The 21,753-nt window shown below is 40.5% G+C and overlaps 1 protein-coding gene across 5 annotated transcripts in view; it reads right to left on the reverse strand.

The window, feature by feature from the left end:
- Positions 1–21,753, reverse strand: part of akap13a (A-kinase anchoring protein 13a) — a 119,411-nt gene that overhangs the window by 42,535 nt on the left and 55,123 nt on the right. For all 5 annotated transcript variants that reach the window (XM_085419456.1, XM_085419394.1, XM_085419317.1 and 2 more), the window contains exons 10-12: positions 15,736–15,790; positions 7,264–7,409; positions 4,265–4,629 (exon numbers count right to left, since the gene is read on the reverse strand). In XM_085419456.1, coding sequence (XP_085275582.1) covers positions 4,265–4,629; positions 7,264–7,409; positions 15,736–15,790 — 566 coding nt within the window. The remainder of the gene's footprint in view (positions 1–4,264; positions 4,630–7,263; positions 7,410–15,735; positions 15,791–21,753) is intronic.

Consider the following 21,753-nt stretch of genomic DNA (forward strand, 5'->3'; position numbering starts at 1 on the left):
AAAAACAGGAAAGCACTGAATCATCACCCCTGCACCACAGTGATTGACAGCAGGTATGAGGTGTTTGTGCTGATATGCTGCGTTTGGCTTTCCCCAAATATAGAGCTGTGAATTATTATCAAACATTTCCACTTTGACCTCATCTGTCTAAAGGACAATGTTTCAGACGTCTTGTGGTTTATTCAGATGCAATTTTACAAAGCCAAGTTGTGCTTCATATTCTTTTTAAGCTTTGTCCTGGCAAAGAAGTCTTTTTTTGTCTGTACTTCCATGAAATTTAACATTTAAAAGGCCAACTGAGGCCTGCAGAGTCTGATGTCATTCTTCTGTTTGTGGCATTGCAGGATCTGACTTTGGTGTGAATTTACTGGAAGGTCGGAAGATTCTTAAAACTTGAGCTTTTATAGAGGTTTTCACACTTGCCGATGACTAGTGAAGCCAGTGTATTGGAATATCAGCACATACCTGCTACATTCCCTCTTAATTTGTATGAAAGCAATAAAGGTGTACTTTATTTTTCACATGACTGCACATAATCCTGTGAAAATGTTCTTTTTCGTGGAACTGTACATCTTCTAATCAACTGATAATAACACAGCATGAATTGAAACACTCAATAGACAGAAATGTGTCAAACAAAATGTTTGGGATTCAAAGTTAGAGTTCCAGTTGAGTATTGTGAGCAGAAACCCTATTTGTATCATAACCACATGAAGGACAGAGTCTCTGCTGGTCAGTGGACAACCTCTGAAGTCAGCTTTAAAGGATGTTACTGGATTCCGACAAGAATTATCCTTGTGCATTCATCCCCTGTGATACCATTTAGCAAGATAACCTATCCTCTAATTAGTGAACTTTAGAGTTGCTGGTACCGGAGGAGTTAAGAGTAGTGTGGGCGCACTGGTACCCTATTACCAGGCTTTATTTCCAGTCTGTGCTAAACTATGATAACAGCCTCCCGGTTTTTAATGGTAACACTATTTTGAAGGCCACTTCACATTTCAAAGAGTATTCTGCAGTCGGTTACTTGTCCACCTCAGAAATTAGACAGATTTTCATTCTTTCAAATCTATCAGAAGAAGGACTCTGTATCATCGGCAGAGACTCTGAGGAATGCATCTGTGGTGCCCCATGTTTTCGTTTGTTTGCTTCACACTTTAAGTCAATTTTTTCAGGCACACTTTGTGGTGCATGATGTCTCCACAGACAGCTGTTTAAACCAAACAAATTTACTGAACTTGACGAAGATAACGCACCATAATACCACACTGTATCTAAAAGTATCGATGATTCCTTCCTGCTGCGACCACATGAAAGCTGCCTTTATCCAGTAAACTTCTGTTTAGACCAGCTGCTCCTTTCAGCTCCTCTGTGCTGACAGACATCTGTTTGGCATCTCTGTCTGAGGATGGAGTTTGTGTGGACTGAACAGATCAAATGCTTCAGTAGGGCTTATGCAACACTCATGTCCCTTTTATTGTGGATTCCTAATAATCTTTGGCAACCAAATAAGCATAATTACCAAATGCTAGACTGTTACTTTAAAATGTCACCAAACACTATACGAGACATTCCGAAATCTTGTTTTTCTCATAATTTAAAATCTCATTACATTTATTTTGTCTTTTTTTAAAAAATATGTGTCCTAGACCCCACTCACACACAGGCAAACCCCCTGGTAACCTTTGTTTATAGGGAAAAATGTGTATTCCCTGACAGGCTGGCGAGTGTTTGCTGGAGCGGTTACTGTTGCAAGTTGCAACGACGTATATGGTGCTGCACTAAAGAAAAACCTCCTTGCAATTGTTTTGTTTGCTAGCAGATTGCCACGGTTTCCTGTAGTTTGCATAGAAGAATCAATTTGCACCTTGTGAAATGGTAAGCCACGACTTTTACTTTCAAGGCAAACATTCTCCATTTTGGGTTTGTGTTTGTCACGGGGTGGAAATGGACAAGTTAACTAGATTTTTATCTCGCATGAGTTGCTGTGTTTTATTATTGCTAATATTTTAATATTGTATAGTGTTTTATTGCATGCTTTTATTTTATTTATTGTTGAATTGTCCTGGAGAGACTATACCCCTCCCTGATTACAAACTTGGCAGACCTGGGAGGTCACAGAGGCCCAATAAGAGGGCCTAGCCAGTCAGGAGAAGCAGGGCAGCAGAGATGGCGGAGTAGATGCTGGCAGGCAGCGGCGGCGGCCGCAAGCAGAGGGCGGCGTTGGTGTGCAGTACGTGGCGAGGGCATATGACGGCCAGTGCGTAGAGAAGCAGTGAGAGCTGTGCTGCTGCTGGAATAGCTTGACGCCAGAGGACACTGTGGTGGGGGATTAGTTTGGAGTGGGACAGCGCCCTACCTCCGACGGTGAGACCATAGTGCTGGCGTGCCACAGAAAAGCGGCGGGCAGAGTTAGGAGCTCTGCCCATCCGGGCACTCCGGATCAGAGAGACTGACAGGACGGCCGGGGACGCCGCCGGGTTTTCCTTGCCCGCTCCGATTTTGCTGGATTTTAACGCCGTGGCTGACCCCACTGGACTTTTAGTGTGTTTATGTTTTATTTTGATTTTTACTGTGTGTTCTCCCTGGCCAGGGTTGTTTTAATTGCTTTTAAATTTTTAACTGTTTTTGTATAAAAACTTATGTTTTAGTGATACAGTTTTTATATCGTTCTGTTCCCTTGGCTGCTCCACTGCTCCGTCCGTTTTTTGGAGGGTTTCCCTCCTTTAATAACACCTGTTAATCCACTATTACATGTTGACTAGAGGAGGTCGCAGTACCCTCTTTATGATTTTACTTAGCGAGTCAGTAGGCTTCTATGTGACTGGTCCTTATTTAGGTTGATCTATAATGATATGATATGATATGATATGATATGATATGATATGATATGAGTTACTTAGCAAAGCTGGAGAAATGAGCCTAGCTTTTGACTTTATTATGATCAGGAAATCTGGGTAGCAAAACAAGACAGCATATTAACCATGCATGCTTTCTTCATGGCCATCCGGTATAGGCCAGACTTCCAAACACTGTCCTCCAGTGTTTGGAAGCTAGAGCCTATCACAATGTGTGACATGTCTCCGTTTGTGGGATAGAAATGCTCTAAAGTTCCACTTAAAGCGGGAAAACTGCCACCAATACATTGCAGAGTTGTATCACAGTTGAGCAGATGGTGATGCAGGCAAGAGGCATTTTTACATTAAGTTGCTGCCTAACTTTTGAAATAAATAATTTTATCTAAAAAGTAAATAATGATATCAAAAGTTGCTGTAAAACAATGCCTGCATATATACATCTAAGCTCTGTGGCTCATGAGGCAGCACAGGTTACTTAATAACTGAAAGGCCGGTGGTTCAATCCCCAGCTACTCTAATCTGCATCTTGAAATATCCTTGGGCATAATGAACCGGAGTTGCCCCAGTGCATCCATCGGAGCGTGAGCATGTGCACAAACGTAAGACGTAAGGTATAAGAAAAAAGTACTTGTGTGAATAAGGATTGTAGTAAAAAACGTTTCGAGTACTCAGAGTAGAAGAGTGCTATACAAGTTCCTGGCCATTTGCCATATACTAAAAACAATGGCCAATATATGATTAATGGATTTCTTTTAGACTCCCTGTGAATGAGTAATGGTCTCCAGTATCGTCAGGCTTTAACACACAGATGCACATATGAAATATACACTACTGTCAAAAGGAAAAACTTAATAAGACAGGGGATATTAAAAAGAAACTTGCATGTAAATTCCTCTACAGACCATCGCTAAGAGCCAATCATTTGAGCAGTGATGACAAAACAGCGTTAAGAGTCCCGTTCTAAAAGTCACTGTTAGCCTTTCTATTGAACCGATGTTTGTGAAATAATCTTGTTGTCAACTCGTGACAACTGTACAGTGTGGCTCTGAATGTGAAAGCGTGAGAACATGTGTTCATGTTGAAGTGCGTATCTGTGCATTTGTTTATAAGCATCTGTGTGTACAATTTTGGAAGCTCCCTGCCAACGCAAGACAAATGGCAACACAGCTGCTCACAGCATGAAGAGGAAACACTCAACATGGCACAGAAGGACTGACATCAACAAGCTCTAATAATGCTGAAAGAGGCACACATCAAGTCTGCTGACATCTACTGACTAACACCAGATTAACACCAGCAGCCAGTATCTAGGACGGAGGAGAAACATTTCTATTTCTACATCCACTTCATCAACAATGCAATTAGACATTATTCATCTTGAAGAACCCAGTATTCATCACTCTCACCTCCTCTGGTTCATCTCTCCGTCTCCTCCGTTGTTCTTTCCAGGACCCCAGCTGTGGCGGCGAAGAGGTGACAGGGAACGGTTGCTGTTACGAAAGAGACAGGAACGCCGCGGCACCTCAGTTACTCTATCTTTGGCCTCTTCTTCAGCCTCTCCTGCCCCTCCTCCTTCTCCACCTTCACTGTCCAGTCCTTCAGTGGTAGGTGCCACGGTCTGGATGCCCTCTTCTGGACTCCAGCTGCAGCCCAGGCCCTGGCTGCCCTCCGGGCTGGAGCTGGTCGGGCCGACGCTGGCGGTGTCGTCTGTGGAAGAGCAGGAGACCGAAACCTCGCTGGCACTGTCTCCTCCAGTCACAGGTTCATCATTCTGAAAGACATCCCAAAAAGAGAAAAGGTATAACTTTACACTACTTTAAAGCATTACTGTACCATCAAAAAGTTATGGTTTATCATGAGCCAGTATGCTAAATCAGCACTATATGAAGTCAATGCCACACTAATAAAATGTTGATTTATTATTTTAGGGAGCGCGGACACATGTAAATGCAACTGTTTCCACGTAAAGTATTAATTTCCAGGTTTAATCAAGTAATGCGCTTGTGAACCGTGAACAGTAACTGAAAGTGTGAAGAGTCTGGCTCTGCTCTGAGAACCACAGGAAGTGGAGCGTGAGAACATGTGTGTGCTTACTAAGCTATTGTGAGGCAAGGTTGTGGATGACAACTTGAGGAATTAGTGATAATCAACGGCAAAAAAAATCCCACAAAAAAGCCTGCAGACGCTATGTCTCAACAGCTGCTCAGCTGATATCTATCCATTTATGGTCCCTAAGTGCATAAGGCTAAATCATTTATTGTAAGTGAACAAAGCTCTCCTGCCCTCTCACTGGCTGGTTCTATTTTTGCTTGGGTCACATGGTACACATTACACAGAGTGGATAGCACCACCTTACATTAACCCTGGCCTTGGTGACGGTATCCTACAATCCTACAAGGGAACAATAGGACTATATGAAGGACCCAAAAGGTTCATTCTGTTCATCTGGAAGTAGCGTAGTGTTTTCTATATGGAGGACCACACAACCCCAATAACAGGAGACTATTTAAGATCCATAATGTGATTTTGCCATTTTATTACACCTGCAGTTTAATGGCAGAATGTAACAGAACAGGAAAAAAAGGGCACTCCAACACAGCATAATAAATATGAATAAAACATAACACAGCAAAACAGATGTCCTTGAAATCATTGTTAATTACTCGGGCTATCACTTTGTATATCCATCAGCATTTCTTCACTGAGGCATGAGAGGAATTAAGAGTTAGCTGAAGAGCCATTTAACCCACAGGAATGGAATATAATGAGGACCAAATGGCATGGCTTAGGGATAATGAGCCAGCGCCACTTTATAGCAACACTGGCATTATAACAAACACCAATAAATGATAGCAACCTTGTTAAAACAAACCTTTCCCAGGAAAACACTTCTTAGTGATATATAGTCTTTTTAAAGTCCATTTGTCATTGTCACAGGACCATTTTAGTGATCCAAATCCACAGACAGTTGGCAGTTAGCAGTTGGCAAATATAAAGTGTACGTACACCGCATATGTATAAACTAATATGTATTCTTGCAAGTTAATTAGCCATATGCTTGTGTATAGTTTGCTGATTTCTTGACAAGTCTTCACCTGACAGCTCTATAATATAAGAAGCACGCGGAAAACAAATAGTTTTAGTAAAACCACTCTTTGGGAATGGTGGGAAAAGACGACTGCCCACACACACACACACACACACACACAGGTTTGGGATAGTCCATTTAGAGTTAATTTGTAGGTGTGAGCTTTAACTGGGTCTATTGTGCTGCCAGCTGCAGTGTGAGGGCCGAGCATAGAGCTGCTTCTGTCGGAGAGCTGCGAATGAAAGATCTGCTTTATGCTGCAAACACAACTTCCTCTGGGAGTCGGACAACGCATGAGCATACATCAAGGGCAGAGAGTGCATGTGAACGTCAGCTTCAGCGCTATAAGAGAAGGACCCAGCTGAGTTTTAAACTTTGTTTTATTTCAGGATTTTAAATGTTATCTGATGGCACAACATACATGTTAAACTCAGATAAGTCACGACTGTTGAAACCGTCTATGTCCTCTTTATTCTACATTTACAGTATTACATTTCACAAAAGAAGCGTTTCCCTTCAGAGAGCAGCAAAGACGTTAATCCTCTCTTTCAGAATTTAGCTTCTGTAGTCTTTGTGCGGATTCATTTTGCCCATCACGGCCTATCTACAGTGTCCCAACCCTCAGCACCACACTGTATACTCCCAGGCAGCTGATATTCTCTTCTCTGGCTTTGTTTGCACCAAACATGACATACGGTTCACATTACAATGAGCATGTTTCAAGTGCTCAACACAGCAGAAACTGAGAGATACAAGTGTTTCAACTTTAACCAAAGGGTGCCTGGCTTCAAACAGACTTTCAACAGCAGCAGAGTGACAGCAGGGACCACAGCTTGCACTTTCCCAGCAGCGGAGGAGAGCTGCCAGCTTAAAAAGATGCTTAGTAGATGTTTGGCATCTCTGCCTCAGGGTACTAATAAATAAAAAAACAGACACAGACTGAGAAAATAGATACTTCATATATAGTATATAATCCCTATAGGAATAGTTGCAGAGGCAAAATATATTCTTGGTGTTCAGCGCAACTGAACCGGATGTTTGGACCACAGCCAGCCAAGGATTTAGTAAACAGGGAATTGGCTGCTACATTTTTCCTCATTTATACATTTAATGATTGATGTGTTTGCAGTTTGGATGTGTAAGAAGTTCATTCTACAGCATATATAGTGGCAATGTTTTTGTTTACATTTTTAAATATATATTTCTTCACAGATTTGTCCTCATTTGCTTTTCTCACTTTGCACAGATAATTAAACCAGTTTAAAAGAATTGTTTTTGAGCACTTTAACATTGATTTGAAGTTGATGGGGGTCAGACCTTTCTGAAGATGCTGTCATATCCGGGTTCTGTGTTCAGGAAGCTCTCTATGTCACTGCCAGAGTCTCTGTGAGCTGAAGAGGGGCAGCTGGTGGCACTGCTGGTCCTACTGGGCAAACTGGAAAATGTTGAAGACTCTGAGGATCCTGAAAGACACGACATTTAACACATCGCAGGGTTAAAATCAAACAGAGGAGAAACGAAGCATTCTTGTGAAATCAGATTTAAAATACATTCACTGATAAGTTTCTCAACAGAGGCTGTTAAACTGACACACACCTTGTTTCCAAAACAATAAGTCTTCATTCTTTGTTCTAAAACACAAGCAGGTCTGTAAGACATCAGTGAAAAGACTTGTGGGAATCTGAGAAGGTGTGAAAAGCCTGGTGGATCAATGGCTGACTGTCCTCACCAAAGCAGTCTGTGCTCAACTGCAAACAACCAGTGTTTGTGGGTTTCATAAAGGTACCAGGGCGGAACTGAAGTTAAAATCTGACTCGGAGAAAGACAACGTAAACGGTTATTGAAGTACTGCAAAACTGCTTTCATGAAAGAGCTGCATTAGTCACCCTAAGGCCAAATGGACACTGATGCTTACAAAGTCTGCACCTTATTGTAAGCTTTAAAGCAAGAAGTAATTTTTTACTTCTGTTGCTTGATCGATAGAAATTACAGACATCAAGCAGACAGTTACTCGAGTTCATATCAGCCACAATGATATGAACTATAATAAGTCAGAATCACGTGTATCACACTGACTACTTAAATAATGACTATTTAAAGTAGTCACTCTCAGGCCTCGGCTGATGCCACGTTAGTTTTTCTCAGTAAGTCTCTGTGCTCTTTACCCGTAGCAGCTCACCACAAGCCATTTTTACTTTACACCCACTATTCTATCTCACTGAATTACAAACAGCCAAATCTAAAGTCAGCACAGAATACAACAACTGTTATGCAACAAGGTTCTGGGGCTACAGCTTTTTGGACATGTAAGGACATGCACAGATAATATTCCAGGCCAAACTAAAAGAGGAAGCCTGTACTCAGGCACAGACATCTACCAATGGGCTGACTTTAGCCAGCAGCCAAGAAAAACTGCATGAGATCATTTGCTCAGTGTTGTTATGATTATTTTTTTTTAAACATCTATTTCTGCTCAAAAACCGGAAGTCATTCTTAATCCCCCAGGAAGACTTGCATCCCCTACACTCATGTGAGCAAGAGGAAGCTAGATTTTGTATACGTATGTGCTCATGCTTCAAGAGCCTGGATTCTGTGTCGCTGAGTGGGTACAAGTAGATGCCTCATACATGAGATATAATTCAAGTGGAGAAATACAAATCTATAAATAAATGTAAACTGAACTAAACATGCCACAGAAAAGGGCATATTTAAAATAAAGCATGCCCTGTATTCAGCACAACCCAAAAGCAGAAGCAGATTATCTTGTTTTTCATAATTATTCACAGCCAAAATCAAGACTAAAAATAAAAGTAGATTAATTAACCAACACCAGCAAAGGATGGCTCGAGGAATCCTGAAGCTGGCAGAAACATAACCCTATAAAATTCAGCACCCGTCAGGGGTGGGGAGTCTCTTTACATCATAGTGTTGTTAGACTTGAGGGAGTGGGGGTATACAATTTTTCTGTAGAATAACCATGAGCGCCTTTAACAAACATCGCAGAGAGAGCAGGTCGACACAGTCAGCTCTTAATGAAAGGAGGGTAGTCAGATCACAGCACCGACAAACATTATGGTTTCATAATGTTTCAATCAGCCCAATTACAACGCCAATGGGACATCACCACTTTGGGTCGAGTGATACCACTGAATAGTGTGTCACAATGGACAAAGGTAGGTGCTATCCTGACATAAAGATTGTCAGACTTCCTTAATTGTAAATTCTTACACAATGGTTCCGTCACTTCTATCTAAAATAGTCTGAGCCTGACACAAACAATCCAAAAACATGAAAATATCAGATAAATAAGCTGCTTCAAGTACTTATTGAGCAGCAAAAGTCCATATGTTTTTTCAGACACTGACAAGTTGTTTTCGCTAATTAGCACATTCCTGCGCTGAGAGGCTGAACTAAAGATGGAACTCAACTGCGTAATACAGCACAGATTTGAGTATCACTACTATAGAAAATAATCATTCCTCATTAGAGCACTTGAAAGAGTTCATGAAGTCTCAATCGAAACTTTGTAATCAAAGGAGTCAGCAGTTTAAATCATATTTGGGAAATTAAAGTTTCCATATTTGCATCAACACTGCTTTATGAGTCCTGCAGCAGACACCACAACATGACAGGCGCAGGATTATTTCTGGTTTCTGCTTTGAGAAGAAACAAGGTCACAAGTTTAGTTATTACCAACGTGTTCCTACATGACAACTGACAACTGGGCAAACCACATCCTGCTCGCTCATACTACAACATGTAGACAACATGCAGAAAACATTAAAGGGGAAGGCTGCCATATCATGACATCAATAGATCTTTTCAGTTAAGATACCAAATCCACACTGACCTTTGACCTCAACTGCTGCAACAGAGCTTAGTCTTGACCACAGTGCATTGGTGGCTCGATGCAAAAACATTTTGCCCCTTTTTACGTCATATTTCCGCTATTAGCAGACAATCCAAAAATGAACATGCGTGAGAATGTTGGAGTTGCAAGTGCTGGTGACACAAGTGGACTCAGGGAGTTTTCCTCAGACTCCACCCCCCTCACAGCTGTCTGTCACAACTAGCAGGGGACTGTGAGTTTTGACAGCTGTCCTCCTCCCTCTGTGTCAAACAGACCCCAACACCACTACCACAGCACACATAGAAAAGGTTCAGAGAACAGGTGTAAAAGTTGCTCATGAGTCGACGGGTGGTTGAGGCTGCTGGCCAAGTGTGAAGAAGGTCAGATATATACTTTATATATATTATATCATATCCACTTTTTTGCACCTTTCATGCAATCTCTATAAATTGATCTGCATATACAAATGCAGGGGACAAGATTTTTGGTTTCTATTTAAAGTCCACTTGTAGTAAAGGAGGATTTTGTTTCCTGAAGGTAAACAGTCTGCCTAGCGAGCAACAGAGGGAACACATCTGATACAGATTCAGCATTTTATTAGCTTTTTAAAAAATGAATCTAAATTCATAAACCAGCAGACACAAACAGAAAACTTGGCCTTGACTGCAGAGATACACGTCACTTTTTAACCACAGGAGCTTTCCCCTGAGAGTAGAAACTCTTGAAGGAATTTCAACTGCATTTCCACTGCAGACACCTGAGTCTAAATTAAACTCTGGGGAAATTATTTTACCCCCCAAGTCCCTACTTGGTAGGCAGTACTTTGTCAAAGCATGGAAACTTTGGGGATGGGGCTTGAAGCGATGAATACTTCTGATTGGTCAAAGACTCTTCTGTATTGCCACCTACTGGTCTACAGTAGGTGGCGACATTTTTTTGTATAGCTGCACGCAGAAAAGAACGGTCAAACTGTTCTAGCTTTCCTTGTTTCTTGCAGAAACAATCCTTACATTTAAAGAAATGCAGCTTTATACTGCAGTGTATACTACTTTTTGATTACTGCAATTCAAATCATTTGAGTTTAACTGCAGGTAAAAACACCCCGAAGTGATTAGATTAGATGAAACTTTATTAATCCCTCGGGTGGGTTCCTCCGGGAAATTCAGAGGGTTAAAAATAAGTGTAACGTGCAGCTAAAAAAATATAAAAGTAGATACAATCTAATCTAATTTCAAGTCTGAAATAATCAGCATAGTAACCAAAAAAAATTAATAAAAAATAATCTGTTGGGTTAGAAACATTCTTCTCTGCAAGTTTTCCCTGTTAGGAAAAACACTTATCTCAGCTAAGTGTAGATTTTATCAGAACTTTCATATAAAATCGTATTTATATTTTCTTCGACCTATACTTCCTTGTCCTGTGTTTTTTCATATTAAATGTGTACAAGGTTCTCTGTCTAACTGGGCTGATTTATTACACATAGGAGGTGTTGAAGATTCCAGTTAAACTTTCTTAAAAGTTGATCAAAGTGCATCAGACTACCTGCGAAATACACCATCATCTTGCTGTTTCTTTTTCTTTGAGTGACCTTTGTCTGTAGACTGGTTCAGTTCATAATCAGGTATCACTTCACCATCTGCATTTCAACACGTTTACAAAATTAAACATGCGTTTTTTTAAATTCAGCAAGGGCAAAGGACAAAGTCCTCATACTTCTGAGTAGAGGATGTTACCACATAGCCTCCTATTTTTCACAGAGATAAAAATCTGTCTGCACACAGTTTACAGAGTATATTAAACAAAACGGCAATTCAAACCTTCCAAACGGCACATGCAGAAACATCCAGCATGATTCCTGTAAATATGGGAAATGAGTTCCGATAAACAGAACAAGGCTTTACCTAAAAGTATTGCACGACCTACAATGCGCTCTAAAGCAGAACAATGACTTAACATATGTTAGCAAACCACAGCAGACATGCACCACAACATGTACCAGAAGCATGATGGGATAATTCACCCTAGAGCACAACAATGCACATGTTCTGCAGCCACGAGAAGCAGCCTCAGCTGTTCTTTTTTGTTTTTCTTTTAATGTCTGATCAAGTCAAATGAAATGTCTGCAGTCACTGAGGTTTTGCATAAATGTGTAATTATTAAAATTATGGTAAATGGCCTGTATTTGTATAGCGCTTTACTTAGATCCTAAGGACCCCAAAGCGCTTTACACTACATTCAGTCATCCACCCATTCACACACTGAACACTGACTGCTATTTATGTAGCTTGTTTGCCTTTAAGTGTCCTTTATTCTGTCTTTTCTACAGAGATGTACAGAATATGGCTAAATGCTGCCTGATCATCCACAGCAAAACAGTATCACAAGGGTCTTTTCAACCAACAGAAAATTTGCATTACTTCACACAAACACAATGTCTAGCACCAAGATTACTCCTTAGCAAGTTTAGTTTTGTTTTTTTCCCCAGGTCTTTAAAAGTAAAGATGACAACGGTGTCTCCAGACAACACAGAGATTAGATCTGACAAGGTCTGGTTCTCACTAAGAACCAATGTTTCAGTTTCCAAACAAATATACAGTACAGGTCAAAGGTTGGAACACACCGCAGAGCGTGGGCGTTTCTCGTTATCTGAGACACATTAAAAAGTAAGTAAGTAAATAAATAAATAAAATAACATGCACAAAAACACAGAGTGAACATGAAGCCTTTGCAACAAACTCCTTATAAAGGTAATAATTACTTAAAAAATTTTCTGAACAAATTAAATTTGCAACAGAACAACAATGAGATTTATATGATATTTATAAATGAGAAATTTTACAGTGCCACTTCTAATCATTTTAATTCACTGTAAATGTGTATTCATAGCTTAGTCTTCCTCATATTTAGTTTAAAAAAAAAAAAAAAAAAAAAGCTAGGACCAAAGTACCAAATTACCAAATTTCCTGGTTCAACAAAAGCTCAGCTGGGTCACTGAAGAAGTCAGGTGATGTTATTTTATTACTATGATTACTTATCATATGGAATGCAATGAAAATAATGAACTAGTACAAGTGTATCCAAACTTTGGATTGACTCTTATTTTTGCAGTCCAGTTGCGTAAGACTGTGCATATTGACTTTGAAGAAGGTTTGAGTATCGACTTTCACCTGGAAGGTTTTTGCAGTCAGTAAAATCACATTGACCTTTAACACCAAAAACCAAAAGATCATGGAGAACTTTTCTTCTATAGCCAAACAAATACTGTGAGCTACTTTGATTTTGACCTCTATCTGAAAGGAGCATCCAGTCACCATTAATGTTCCTACACAATAAGAATAATAATCCACAGCGAGTTGTTCTGTTGGCTCTACAAGGCCGTGTTGATGCCAGCATCTCCCATCTCACAATGATAGTGCTATGTATTACACCTACCAATATGATCATGTGAGAATAGCACGCTACCATGCTAAACTCATCGCCCAGTTTTGAAGATTTCACTACGTTTAAACCAAAGTACTGAATGCAGTGAGACAATGAGGCACTGAGTCAGAGGGCTGCATATATAAACCACCTTTCATGAAAAACAGCAGTCTGACACAGTCCACTACAACACCAACGTTGACCTGAATGATATTCAAACAACATATTACCTATGACTGGATATCACAGGCATCATGAGAGTAGGCTGTAATTAATAAAGTGGTCATTATATGTATATTACAAAAGCATTCAATGAAATTGGTAAGTAAATTTAAGTAAATCGTTTCAAGCAGCAACTTAAAAAACTACTTTTGCAGTGGTTGAAACATGGATTACATCCCTCTGTTGCCAAGTTAACTAAATAAATAACTATCAGAGAGAAAGAAAGGGAGGGCAGAAAGCATCTGGCTTAATGAGGAAGAAAAGGAAGTGATGTCAACTGATCCAAGCTGCAACAGAGGAAATCCCACCGTCACCCACCCTTCCATTTTTACTTCCACTTGACACCCATGGTTCTTCTCCCTTCTGTTTCCATGTTTGACTTTTTTTTGTTTCCTCAGTATGTCTCATCCATTTCAGCCTCTTTTCCTCTCTGCCCCTGTCACACACACTGATGTTTCATCTGTTTTCTAGTGCAGATAAAAGGCAGTTTGTTCTCCGCCTGATCCAGCTCATCGATCTGTTGGTCTTTTTTTATTGAGACCAGTCTCCCTACAGACAGACTCATCTTATGAAGGTCAAAGAATCCCTTTTTCTTATCTTGCTTTGGCTGTTGCCCAAACTCAGACATATCTGTGTCAACATCTAAAATGTTTCACATTAATATTTCTCCTACAGTCATTGCCCATACTGAGTGAACTATATCCCCATGGCAACAATCAACCACTTGCTGCACTGACAAGTGAGCTGATATTTTTCCCAGCTACACTTCCCGAGTGGCTCGAGGAAACTGCTACTGTGGTCCAGGCATAAATGACGTGATAAAAAGTGGGCATAAATAAATTTTAAAAACTATGCAATGTCAAGACATTTTTAACCACAAGTGAAAATACTAAATGATCTTACTGCTGATGCTGTAGGGTCATATAACTTTGTACATTTGAAATAAAAGTGCAACACGGAGGGACAATAAGGTTGTTAAACCTTCTGGAGAAACTAAACTTTGTAAGCATTTCTAACATATCTGAGGTGGGACTCCATACAAGCAATTCTGTAAAAATGTACTTAATAAAGTTGACGACTGAAATTAAAGCTTTGGCTCTCATTATCTGTTAACTGCCAAAATAACTGCCCTGACGTGTTACCAAGTTGGTGGCGGAACTTCCTTCTAGAAGGAAATTGTCTAAGCCTTTAAAGCTAGTGTTCCTACGCTAACATTAAATGATTTATGGGGTCAATTCCAGAAATTTCATACACGATCAACTGGGATATCACCAAATATTGTTGTGGACTTTACTGAAATATAAAGCACAGCATCACCTTATTTGTAAGCACAATTATATTTAACATTCAAATATAATACACAGTGAGTCTAGCCTATATTGGTCAACAGTCCCACAGACAACACGAACTATATAACGACACTTCCTTCTCATTTGGGTTTTCAGTGTTTCTTTCCTAACAGCAGTCGTCTAAATCGGTATCAGCCCTTGTTGATACAGAGATGAAATCTTATTAGAGTGTGCATGTTCTGGCCCTTTTCACAGCAATCAGGGTCACTGGTCCCCATCTGTTCCGTATCTAACTTTTCATCATCTGTGTGTGCACATGCTGGCAAAACACACCAAGTCAAAAGCCCATGTTTCTACTTAAAGTCTCATTTGCATGTTACTTAAAAACCTTTTAAAGTAGCCTCATAACATCTCCAAGTGTCAGCAGACTTAGACACTTAAAAGTGTGGTTTCAAGAATATTAGAGCGCAAAGGCAGCCTGGGCACGTGTCCTGGGTGACAGGTTAACCACTCAACCATTTGGCTTGTAAGTGGAAACTTTTTGTTAATGTCAGACTAGAAACAATAGAGCGAGATCGGGCTCTAACAACACCGATATCAGGCAGCAAAATCTTATCTTTGTCAAAGTTGGTGTTTTAGGTCATCTGAGTAGATCAAACTAGGAGAAAGAAAAAGCTACTTTCACAAGTTCACAAACAAACTGCTGCTCTCAAGTCTCAAACAATGTAACGATCTTACTTGATGTCAGTGCTACTTTAACCAGGCCAAAGAGAAACATAGTATCACTTCAAACAGGATACAGGCTTAATCAGTACTAACACTAATCCACACACAACCCAAGAGCAAAACATTTCTTGCTAACAGCAAAGTACCCATGTCAGGCAGATTGCTGCAAAAGGAACCAAAGAAGAAGTCATAACAGAAATAACCATTAAGAAATTAAAAATACCCATTCTGTCAATTTTGACATGAAAATTTAGAGCAGCAGGAGCTGCCAGTAACTCTTACCTGAGTGCTGAGTATTGCAAGGCTGATGGAACGACGTCTCTCTGTCTCGGTGGATCTACAGAGAAACAGGAAGACACTGAATCACTCTCAGCAACATGTGATCATCACCCACAAAGAAATAATGATGCAGACCAGCATGTCTGTTAGGAAGTGTTCCTCCGAACACAGGATGGGAGGCACCGATAAGACACCCTTTATAACAGCGGTCTTAAGAGTATTCACAGGATTTAGTGACTACACTCTGGCTCTATCTCCATCCCCCCCGAGGAACTGTCTGAAAAGATCCAACTTTTTCAGCCTTCAGCGCTCACAGTCACACTGACACCAACTCACACACACACGCAGTGCCTGTCAGAGCTCTGTGGCTGGCTGTGAACACGCAGCGCTGTGGCTCCGCTTCCTCTGTGGTCTCTACAACAGCTGTGTATATGTGTGTGTGTGCATTTGTGTGTGTGTGTGTATGAGCTGGTTTTAGCTACAAAAGCCTCAGACTCCCTCCCTCCCATCTTTGCAGGCAACACAAAAGATTCGACAGTTCGGACGAAGCTGTGCAGATTTGACTGACAGCGCTGAATGTGAAACTAAGAGTCAGAGAGAAGCTCATTGTGTTTTAATGAACTCCATCAATTATATCTAGCTAAAGATGATGAACTTTGACTTTCAATGTGTGGTTCATGCAAAGTCACAAGGCAACTAAAATCTGATTACTAATTTATTAACAAAGCCAGATTAGCAAACCCACATGCTTCAGATAATTACAAACCTCATGCTGATTGAAAATGCAGTTTTTTTTAAAGGGTCAAGTGCTTTCTGAAGTAAACTGGAGCTACTGTCATTTACACATATCATCTTCTATAAGATGCTTGTACGACCTGCTTCAATAATTTGTTTCCTCTTTTCTTTAACTTCCTCCTCACTTTAACATTTAACTCCCAGCCCCAGCAAGCTCGGATCAACACGCTTTAGCATGACCCTGTAAACTTTAAGATTCATGCAAAGAAACCTGAAGGAACAGTATAAACAGGTCGCTAGTCCCTAGACCTCAAATGTTCATCTGATGAAGGAATTGTTGGAATCAAAGACAGCTGTCCCCCACAAGCTTAATTCACTGTGACTGTATGGATGCTGTAGTTTTTATCATACAAGTAAAAGTGGTTCTGTAATGGCAAAAACTGAATACCTTCAAATGGACAGGCCAGTGATCAGAGTAGAAAAAACAAAAAAGGGGAACAACTTACTTTTATTTTGTTCGATAAGATCAAGTCTGTGTTTAGCTAGCAGCTAGTTAACTTCGCATGAAATAAAGACAAAGGCAGCAGACTAAAACAGCTTGTCTCACTTTTTTTCCCCAAAGGTAAGAAGTAGAAGTAGTATCTGCTTGCAATTACAAGCAGAGGCTGAAAAACGCCCATTACAGTATCCCAGAGCTTCCAGACCAGCATCCAAGGAAGCAGAAGATTTTTCGACTGAGGTTCAGACTTCGAGGGCCGGAGCCCTTGACAGCCACCCAATCCAAGTGTTACTGAACCCTGATGGCCCCTCCTTGTTGGTGGTGGTCCAAGTAGTTACTTCAGACACTTAAGGATGTGCTAAGGCCTGGCCCCAGGCACTCACCTCGATCACGCCTCCTCCCAATTCCTCGTCCCATAACTGTCAAGTACACACACGCTGGGGTTCAGTATGCTACCCAAAGGCACTTCAACATGCGCTGGAGAAGCCAGGCATTTCGTTTCATCGCAAATGTTAGAGTCATAAGCAACAAAGTAACAAAAGAGAATATTAAAAACAAAAAGAGGAAAAGAAGTCATAGCTAAACAAGACTTAATATAATGCTCAGGGGAAAAAAAGAGAAGAGAGACTGAAACAAAAAACAAAAACAAAAAAACCCATATAACACAGAATGATAAGTGAGTCCTAGCCAACTAACAAGGTCAATCCACCCCCAGAATGCTTTGAGGGTGAGGGAGCTGATCTCAGCTTTTATAAAACTAACCCTGTGCTATCTATTGAGGAGCCCACTGAGAAGCAGAGAAACACTGCACTCTGTTTTCCAGGCCTGGGAGTGGCACGTCTGATCTTCCCATTTGCATTCCGACAAAGACACTGACAACTAATTGCATACCAACTGGCCCCATGTACAGGCACCTACATCATGCATGCATGCACCCACATGACAAACACTTACTTATGCTTCCTTTCCCCACCCCTCATCAAGTCTCACATGCACACAACAAAATCCCCCACATTCACAGATGCATGCGTAGAACACACAGACTTCTTCTTCGTGTCTCACAGCTGTGTTCAGATATCAAACAGAGCCCGCTGAGAGAGAACAAACACGCTGACGAGGAAAGACTAGCTGGTCACAGAGGGCGCCAGCACACGCACACAAACACAGACAAACGTGGACACATAAATGCATACAAAGGTTCTGGTCAGAGGTAAAATGACTGCCAGAGATTGCAAAAAATGAAAAAGGAAAAAAAAAAAAAAAAAAGGACAACAAGACTCGACCCTTAGCAGAGGACAGGAACAGCAGGACAACTTCAGAACAAAGAATTCAACGAGGCGAGAGAAGCAGCTCTGTGTGTTTTAATACTCTACTCCACAGTGTGTTTTGGCACTAATTATAAAATGAACTGAACCCTTAAGTATGATGAAGTATGAAGTGGATACTTTACCTAAGAAGTAGTTATACAGTGTGTGCAAATTCCTCCTTTTAATACACGAATATTACTCAAATATTACTGCTGTATTTCCTTTCTTTTTGGCAGTGTGTTGCAGGCTAAGGTATGAAAGGTGAGTGTACACAGCTCAGTCTGGACAAAACAAAAGCCTTTTCGATTTCAGTCACAGCATCAACTTCTTTCTCTTCTCAGTTCATATGTTCTAATTCAGTTCCATCATGCCTACTGCAGAGCAGCTACAATGCTTGCACAAAAGTCATTGATTTGCTTAAGAACAAGTCATTTTTATGATTGTTTCACTGAGAAAAACATCGACTCAAAGGCAACAATATACTACCAAGAAGCAATTTAAGGGTCATAAAAATGATGAGAAATAAAAAAGGAGGGGAAAAGTCACATTAAAAATGTGTTTATTTTTCCTCACAGACGCACCATGGATAAATGTGGCAGGCGATGTGGTTAGTATGCTCGATATAAACCAAGACGCACAATGATTCAGCCAGTAGAGCAGCCACTCATTTAATCAGTTGAAGAAATCACACATTTATCAAATCAGCAGTTAGCAGGTCTGCTAAACAGCTAGCCATTCAGGAACTGGTCCCCCGTCTGAAAGCTGGCAGCCTCGATTCTGAACAACACAGAGCATATTTGTATTGCCGGGGGAATCTAAACTGTACCCAGTAAAAACACATCTGGTTTAAAAATAAAAAGGCGGGATGGTTTGTCTATACGCCGGGGCACGCAGGACTTGGACGGCTGCCTTGTTTCTAAACAGGCAGGCGGCCAGTGAGGCTCTGCAGCACTGAAGGATGCCATGGTGGAATGAATGACTGTATCCAGTCCAGCATGTATACATGGTCTCAGCAAACAAGGCCTGGTAACAGCAAACCCGTGGATGAATCTCCTCTGTGGTTCACCTTGGAAGGACTTTTATGAATTGTTCCATTCATAGAATGATCTTGTGATTAACGCTATAAAAAGATTGCAATAAAAAGGGTCAAGAAGGTGCCACAAATAGAACAACTACTTTTCGTATCTTTAAAATCACATCACAAATGCTCTAAAAGAGCCCAAATAAAGAAATATCTGGGTTTGCCAAACCAGGAGTGTAGTACAACAGAATATACACCTATTAGCCTAAACATTATACATCCAGCCTGTTATTCCGGAGGTTCCCCTTGTGCCACAAGGCAGCTCTTACCCATCTCTGGACCCAGATGGTTTAGGAGTATGTGGCATCTGGTGCCTGAATGTTTGGGTCCTGCAGATGTTCGCTCAAGATCTGGATATTTATGGCACATTGGGGCCATACTGGGGTGTGCTTGTTCTGCAGTAATGTTTAGGTAGAAGTATAACCCGACACCTGAAGGCCAGGACTCAAGATTTCCCAGCAGAACATCGCAATAAGATTCACTTTACCCGTCAGTGGTTTTATCGTTTATGGCTGATGGGTATATTTACTGTAGTACTATGTTAGTATAAAGGGTTATTCACAGTTACTGTAGATGGTAAGTGGAGTGATGATGTGTTTTGTGATTCCAGGCCAGCAAAGATGCTGGGATGTGAAACACTGGTTGGAATGAAGTCATTTGGCCGAATGCCTGTTTCCATCTGAGGCCAGAGGAAACCGTTAGCCCAGAGCAGCCTTTTTCCCACACCATCATATCTCTACCTCTCCCTCTCTCTCTCTCTAACTCACTTGCACACACCCTTGCTATTTCATACCTCCGGGGTAAAGAGGAGCTGACATTTGGAACAAGTTTAGAAAGTGACAACAGACTAAAGAGAGGTGTTACATATACCAGAGCAAGTCTCTTCACTGATTTTCCTCTACTCTGCCCTGAGTCTGGATGTCACAACCAGCAGACACTGTGACAGTAAACACCCCATATCAAACGCCCACTGCTGCGTAGTTACTAGTTTATTTTATGCACGATAATTAATAGTCCAGCCATCAGTAACTGATTATTAGTTTAGATTATAGTTTATAGTCATCAACCAATAGGAAACAGTCCAGCTGAGTCATTGGCTAAGTGCGACTTAAATAAAACGAGGCTCATCACAGTCTGTTGACACCTATTTTGGTTCAATTTTACAATTACAAACAGCTCTAAATGACTTTACAGTATTTGCCTTTATCACATAATAATTAAGACTAAAACTGAAACCTATTTAAAATAAAGAACCAGACAAAGTGAGGGTATTACAGTTTAAAGGGAAAGAAACAGCAAATCCAGATACATCATAATTTCACTTATTTTTACAATGTTTGACAGCTGAGTAACCAGCTAACGACAGACTTTACCATGCTTTTTGAGTACATATTTAACCATCTACTCTAAATAGCTGCATAGATTAGTTTTTACAGCCTGTGAAATTCTTTCCCGAGTCTGTATCTAGAAATTATCTCTAGATCGATAAGTTAGTGAACATCATTTTCTCATTACTATTTGAGATTTGACAGGAAAAGCCTGATTTTGTTCTATCTGGAAAAATCGCTGGTACTTACCCTGCTTACAAATCAAACCAGTCACTTAATGTCCCTTGATGGAGTTTCCTCCACTTGTGACCGCTAACTAATGACATCTAGGGCTGTGTAATATGACAAAATATAATGGATGCTGACTGCAACACAACAAATATCCCGGCCACCTACAATCACATGAAAGAGTGTCGAGAGAGCTAACAAACAAGAAGCAAAAAAAAGAGCCGTTAGGTGCTCAAAATAACCCAGAATGTCAAACGCTAAAATAAGCTTTGATGTGAGGCACGCTAAATGCTTACAAAGATGGAAGGAGATAACAGTGGAAACTTTTAAAGATATGATCTGAATTTACACTGTTGGTCAAAAAACCCGAATCTAGGTACACAATGCCCAGCAGAAAATGCTTTACACAAGTCAAGTTGCGTTGTTTATATTACGAGTGTCGGGCCAGAGTAGAGGATGAGACGCAGCACACAACGTTACAAGAGATATGTGGACGAGCCAAACAACTCATTCCTGTATGATGTTAATGGTGCACTTCATCTGAGCACTTCACTCTGCGATAGATGCCTATTGTCCTGATAACCATAGAGCAGAATTGGAAGCTAGAGGCCTCAGAAAAAGCTCTTGAGTAGCGGTGACTGCGTGAGGGTCATCTATGTGCGTCACTACGGATAACGCCACGATTTTTAGAGCGTTTACTGAACACTTATTGAAAACTGTTCTATATTTTATACATTAAAATGTTATGGTTACATCCTTAGTCAAACATTTTTCCAGATGCTCAAAATAAAAAAACAAAAATAATCACATATGAAACAATATAAAATAAGTTATATTGGGATA

This window comes from Rhamphochromis longiceps, linkage group LG1 (genome assembly GCF_057381845.1).
Source record: "Rhamphochromis longiceps isolate RC_006_pf linkage group LG1, R_longiceps_female_GT1.1, whole genome shotgun sequence".
Lineage (NCBI taxonomy): Eukaryota > Metazoa > Chordata > Actinopteri > Cichliformes > Cichlidae > Rhamphochromis > Rhamphochromis longiceps.